General features: G+C 50.8%; 1 protein-coding gene across 1 annotated transcript in view; it reads left to right on the plus strand.

Moving 5' to 3' along the window:
- CACNA1H (calcium voltage-gated channel subunit alpha1 H) overlaps nucleotides 1–5,748 on the plus strand; it is a 457,818-nt gene extending 452,070 nt beyond the window's left edge. Inside the window, exons 34-35 of the mRNA XM_065412515.1 lie at nucleotides 2,649–2,827; nucleotides 4,558–5,748. Coding sequence (XP_065268587.1) covers nucleotides 2,649–2,827; nucleotides 4,558–5,748 — 1,370 coding nt within the window. The remainder of the gene's footprint in view (nucleotides 1–2,648; nucleotides 2,828–4,557) is intronic.
- Nucleotides 5,749–6,000: the final 252 nt, after the last annotated feature.

The raw sequence follows: 6,000 nt of genomic DNA on the forward strand, positions 1-6,000 counted from the left end.
AAAACATTTGAGCAATTTTGGTTTTATTCAGCTCTCCAGAATACCGCAGTTTAGGGCTTTCTTGGTCTCTCGTCTAGGAGAGCGAGTTGGGAAAATTTCCATCAGAAGGCTAGTCCAAGAAAAGATGGTGGGGGAGGGGGAATGTCGTGAAAATGTTCACTGTGTTTATTTGGTTTGCCCACCAGCTTCAAAAGCCCCGCCATAACGCTTGCCTAAGAAAGGAAAGATTGGTAATAGGGTGTCAGCCAACTCGTTGGAAAGGTGTTAGCGGTGCATCCGGCGTGGGTATTTATGGTCCCTATCCAAGAGGACTAGATTAGCAAGTGCAAACCAAAATTGAAGGGTATTGGCAAAGTTTTGTGGGATCCCAGGACGGGTCTAGCCAGAGGGGCTACGGGTCATGACTTTCTTGCAGTCACAGAGCTGTGGAGGAGCGAAGGACAGTCATGGGACCGCCTGCTACACTCCAGAACTGAGGAGCGCAAACAGAGCTATGCCTGGTTCTTTCAGTCCCTCTGAGGATGGATAAAATTCATTAAAATATTCCGTGCATATTCTGGGAAAAGGTCCAACCCCCCACAAAAAAAAGTGTCCAAAAAGCCTATTTTTCTCAACGCAATCAGCTAGCCGAGAGGCAACTGCAGACTGTCTAAATGGGTCTTGTCACAGGTCCAAGGTCACTGACCTCTGGGTGAGATCCCTTAGTGTGATGGATACTGTGTTTGTATGTGGAGCAGTGATGTAAAAACAGACGCTGGCGCGTGCGCTAATAAGGAACAGTAAATCCTGCTGCCAAAAAGCAGGCGATTCTTAAAACAAACGGGGAAACTCTGGTAAAGCAGCAGAAGTTGAGAGGAGGAGGTTGCTTTGCAGAATGAGCTGGGGAAGCAGGAACTGTGAGTGGGAAACTAATGACTCGAGGTTGATACCTGAGATTAGGGGGTCGCTTTTCAAAGGGACTGGCTTGTAGGTGCAGACAGAGAGAATATCTGCATATTCATCAAGGGCCACTGAGCCAGGGCTCAGTAGTCTCCGTGCTGTTGATGTCATAGAGTTTTAGTCCAGAAGGGACCACCTGTCAGACCATCTAGTTCAGGGGTGGCCAACCTGAGCCTGAGAAGGAGCCAGAATTTACCAATGTACATTGCCAAAGAGCTACAGTAATACATCAGCAGCCTCCCATCAGTTCCCCCCTGCTCCCAGCGCCTCCTGCCCGCCGGCAGCCCCACCGATCAGCACCTCCCTCTCCCTCCCCGCACCTCCTGATCAGCTGTTTCGTGGCGTGCAGGAGGCTCTGGCGGCGAGGGGGAGGAGCAAGGGCATGGCAGGCTCAGGGGAGGGGGCGGGAAGGGGTGGAGTGGGGGCAGGGCCTGTGGCAGAGCAAGGGGTTGATCAATGAGCACCCCCCCCACGGCACATTGGAAAGTTGGCGCCTGTAGCTCCAGCCCTGGAGTCGGTGCCTATACAAGGAGCCACATATTAACTTCTGAAGAGCCGCATGTGGCTCCGGAGCCACTGGTTGGCCACTCCTGGTCTAGTTTGACCTCCTGTAATATCATAGGCCACAAAACATCACCAAGCCAACCACTGAATTAGACCAAAATATTACAGCCCTCAGGAGACTAAACTATTGTGTGTCACAGGCAGAGAACAGGACGGACCGATGCCTGAATCCCCTGCAATGGTAGCAGATTGGTTAAGTGTGACCAGGGTCAGCTGAGCAGGATCTCCTGAATCAGTAACCATAGCGATAGATCATGTTTTGAGCTTATGTAACCGTTAGCTGAGGATCTCAAAGCTCTTCTCGTACATTGGGTCTAAAGTCAATGGCGAAACTCTCCTTGACTTCGCGAGGCACTGGATGGGACCATGAATGAAGCCACGTAGCAGCACCCCTCTGGGCATTTAAGTGGTGGTGTCTCCAATTTACAGATGGTTAAGGGGCCGTAAGCAAGTCGTTGGCAGCCCAAGGAATAGAGCCCAGGTGTCCTGACTTACAGTATCCTGATCTAACCGCTAGTCTCCATCTGATCCAAATTCTGAAACTAGGCCGCTTCCCTATTCAGATCCAACCCACAGCCACATGCGGAGGTTGCAAGTATGGAGCTTCAACCCACTCTCCCTCTCCCTCCCAAATAAGCCCCTAGCACATGAAGTGACGAAGAGTCTCTGCTAACAGCTTAGGGCCTAGGACACACCAACTGAGCAGTATGCAATAGGGGGCAGGCCCACATATGAGACAGTTATCATTGGAAAAACCACATGCATTTAGACTGGGGTCCTGGTCCGTCACTAGGGCTTCTACACGCAACAGTAATACAAATAATAAACAATAATCACAAGCTTTTCACAGGCCCACCTAGGAGACGTGTTTATCCAGATGCGTTCTACAGTTGCACTACCCTAGTAGTGTGGTCTAGTGGTTAGAGCAGAATGGGAGTCAGGACCCCTAGGCTCTACTCCGACTCTGCCCGTGAGATATTGTGTGGCTTGATTTGGCTTGTCACTGAATTAACTTGTGTTTCCTTACCCCATGTCTGTGTGCTTTGAAATGCTTGGCGCCTGGTTCTGCAGCGAAAGCTCTCACAAACCCACACGTTACAACTCTTGTCCGGCAGCCGTGGCTAGTGTTCTCTCTCCTTCTGTAGGGTCTGTCACCTCCATCCGTTCCCAGCCCATGGAAACATGCTCCTCTCTGAGAGTCCCAAGGGCGTCGCTTCAGGTGACTGCTGTATCTTCTCACCGCGACAGCTGTGACGCATGGAAGATCCTTTCTCCACAGTCCACGTCGCGATCTCCCAGTCTCAACAGGCTGCTGTGTAGACAGGTAGGAGGCGATGAACTCTCCTCTCCCATCAGACTTTTTCCCTCTTTCTTTTTCCTCCCTCCCCTTCATCATCTTTGGAGTGACAGCGTTGTAAAACAAGAACAAATGGAGTTTCCCAAAGGCTGCGAGCAGACCAGGATGGGACAGAGTAGCTATTTGAGCACAATATAATCCTGGCAACATTTCCTATCAGTTTGGATGCCTTTATGATTTTGTATTTTTCAAATCAATTTCCCGTCTCGGTGCCCTGAGTATGTCAGACTCAGTACACACAGACAGATTCCAATTTCAGATCGGCCATGTCGGAGAGGCTGTGTTGAATGGGCATTTGAGGAACATGCTTCCATGTTGTGCAAAGCTTCTGTTAACCCCCCATTAGTCAAAATAATTGCGGAGGTTGTTTGTTGGGCCACCTCCAGGCCTCAGATGCACACTGATCGCTCTAGTTGAACAGAGAACAGAGCTTGCAGTGACTGATTTAGAGCAGAATGTTTCTAATTCAGGTGCCGTATGGCTAAATACACTTGGGTGACATAAAGTCATTCAGCTGGTTTCCCGTTTTGCATGCAAGAGATCTAATGGGCTCGCTCTGTCAATGATTGGGATTGTATTAGTCAAAGCTGCTGGTGTTTTACTCGAGGCATTGCCTTTCAGTATTTGCTAATGGTGGTGCCATAAAAGAGTACTGACTCTGTATAAGAACATGAGAACGGCCACACTGGGTCAGACCAATGGTCCAGCAGGCCCAGTGTCCTGTCTTCCGACAGTGACCAGTGCCAGGTGCTTCAGAGGGAATGAACAGAACAGGGCAATTGTTGAGAGAACCATCTCCTGTTGTCCAGTCCCAGCTTCTGGCAGTTGGAAGTTTAGGGACACTCAGAGGATGGGAAGTATCAGAGGGGTAGCCGTGTTAGTCTGGGTCTGTAAAAAGCAACAGAGAGTCCTGTGGCACCTTTAAGACTAACAGATGTATTGGAGCATAAGCTTTTGTGGGTGAATGCCCACTTCGTCGGATGCATGCCCAGAGGATGGGGTTGCATCCCTCACCATCTTGGCTATAGCCATTGATGGACCTGTCCTCCGTGAACTTATCTAATTCTTTTTTGAACCCAGTTATACTTTTGGCCTTCACAACATCCCCTGGCAACGAGTTCCACAGGTTGACTGTGTGTTGTGTGAAGAAGTAGTATACCCATATTAGAACAGAGACCGATGTTCAATCTGGTTTGGTACCTTAGCTCTGACAGTGGCCAAGCGCAGATGCTTCAAACCCAAGCTGTGTAGCTTGCATAATGTACCAAATAGTGCAATATTGTCCTCTGAAGAGAAATTCCTTCCTGACCCCCAGCTGACTCTGGTGCCTGTAGCATGAGACTTGATAGCATGTATTGGTACAGGACTTTATGCTGATTTACAGATAAAACAGGAAGGTTCAGAAGGCCTGGGAAGATCAGAGGCCTGCACTTACAGGCAACGCTGGAATATACCTGAGATATGACCTACCCACCATGGGTCTGTCTGTTAGCACAGTTGTTACCACCTTATACCAAATGAACCTCCACTAATGATAATTAGTCAGTGTGGCAGCTGCGGTGATGTTACCAGCTCTGAAACTCACTGGGCATAGGTTGATTCTGTCACATGCCACGTCCACGGCTAATAGCGTGTCTTGTTAGCGCCCCTGAGAGAACGTTGTGCTCTTGTCCCATCTGTCTCTGCTTGCATTGCAGGAGGCCATTAGAACGGATTCCATGGATGGGCAGAATACAGATTCCAAGGACAGTCTGCAAGCTGAGTCCAGTGAGAGCCTGCAGCCGAAGAAGCAGTCCCAGAGCAGCTTAGGTCCAGCTTTGCTCCATCCTAGCCCACTCTCCCAGCCGGGCACTCCCCCACATTCCCCGACGTCATCCTCACACCATCGACGTTCGAGCGTTCGTACCCGCAAGCACACTTACAGCCAGCACAGTATTCCGAGCAGGCCTTCCAGTCAAAACAGCAACCCAGCCAGCCCCGAGAACTCGCTGTTTGAATCCTCAGACCTGGCTGACGAAGAAGTCAGCCACATAAACAGCTCGGTAAAAGACTGGCAAGAGCAGCCGGAAATCAGGACCCGCTCGGTCTCTCCTTTCATCTCCCCGGCTTCATCTCTGGTCCCCCTCAAGAACTGCAGCACAGCCAGCCTGGCCGGGAGCAATGGCAGAGAGAGAGACTTGAAGAAGTTTTACAGTGTTGATACTAAAGGGTTCCTGGACAAGCCCAACTGGGCAGACGACCAAAGAAGGCACTCCATCGAGATCTGCCCTTCCATTGACAATGGAGATGGTAGCTTGGAACAGCCTGCGGAAGAGAAGCAAAGGTCTCCTGTCCACGTTCAGTCTGAGTCGGAGTATATCCACGGGGCTCGGAGGAAGAAGAAGATGAGCCCACCTTGCATTTCTATAGATCCTCCCATGGAGGATGAAAGCAGCGCGGCTTCACGTACCAAAGCCTCTGAGAACAGCATGCTGAGGAGAAGGACACCGTCGTGCGAATCCACCGCGTACAGGGACTCCTTGGACCTGGCCGACAATCAGCCCGGGGAGCAGGCTTCTAAAGCAGAAAGGCGGGTCCAGCCCACGTGTCGAGGGGAACACCTGACAATCCCAAACTTCTCCTTCGAGCAGTCCGACCCCAGCTCCTCGAGCAGCCTCTCGGATCTCCTTTCAGACAGCGGCCAGGGCGCGCCCTCCAGCGGGGTGTCTGTGGACTCCCGGCCAGACACCGCGGCGCTAGAACTGAAAAAGCTGGATCACTTAAAAACTCAGTGCAACAACCCTGAGAAAAACAAAGAGCTTCTAGGCGTTACTAAGAGCCCCATAAGGCGGCACGGACTGGTCCCTATGACTGTTGCAACAGATGAAGACATAGACGAACCAGTATAGCTTTGTAGGGGCGGGAGAGGGAAGTCTCAAGGGCTTGACACCGATGTGGTTTTGAAACAGCACCCCTGTGCGGAAGGGACTGCAAAGCCACATGTTCGTGGCTGATTCTTCTTCCCCCCAGTCACTCGCTCCTAAGCGCTATCGGGGGATGGGTTTGCAAAAAGTAATACAGAAACGACACAAGGTGTAGGGCGGGGGAGGGGAATATGCAAGTGTGTTTCTTTTCTAAAGGGAAGATGGAGTTGCGTTTTT

Source organism: Emys orbicularis, chromosome 10 (assembly GCF_028017835.1).
Source record: "Emys orbicularis isolate rEmyOrb1 chromosome 10, rEmyOrb1.hap1, whole genome shotgun sequence".
Lineage (NCBI taxonomy): Eukaryota > Metazoa > Chordata > Testudines > Emydidae > Emys > Emys orbicularis.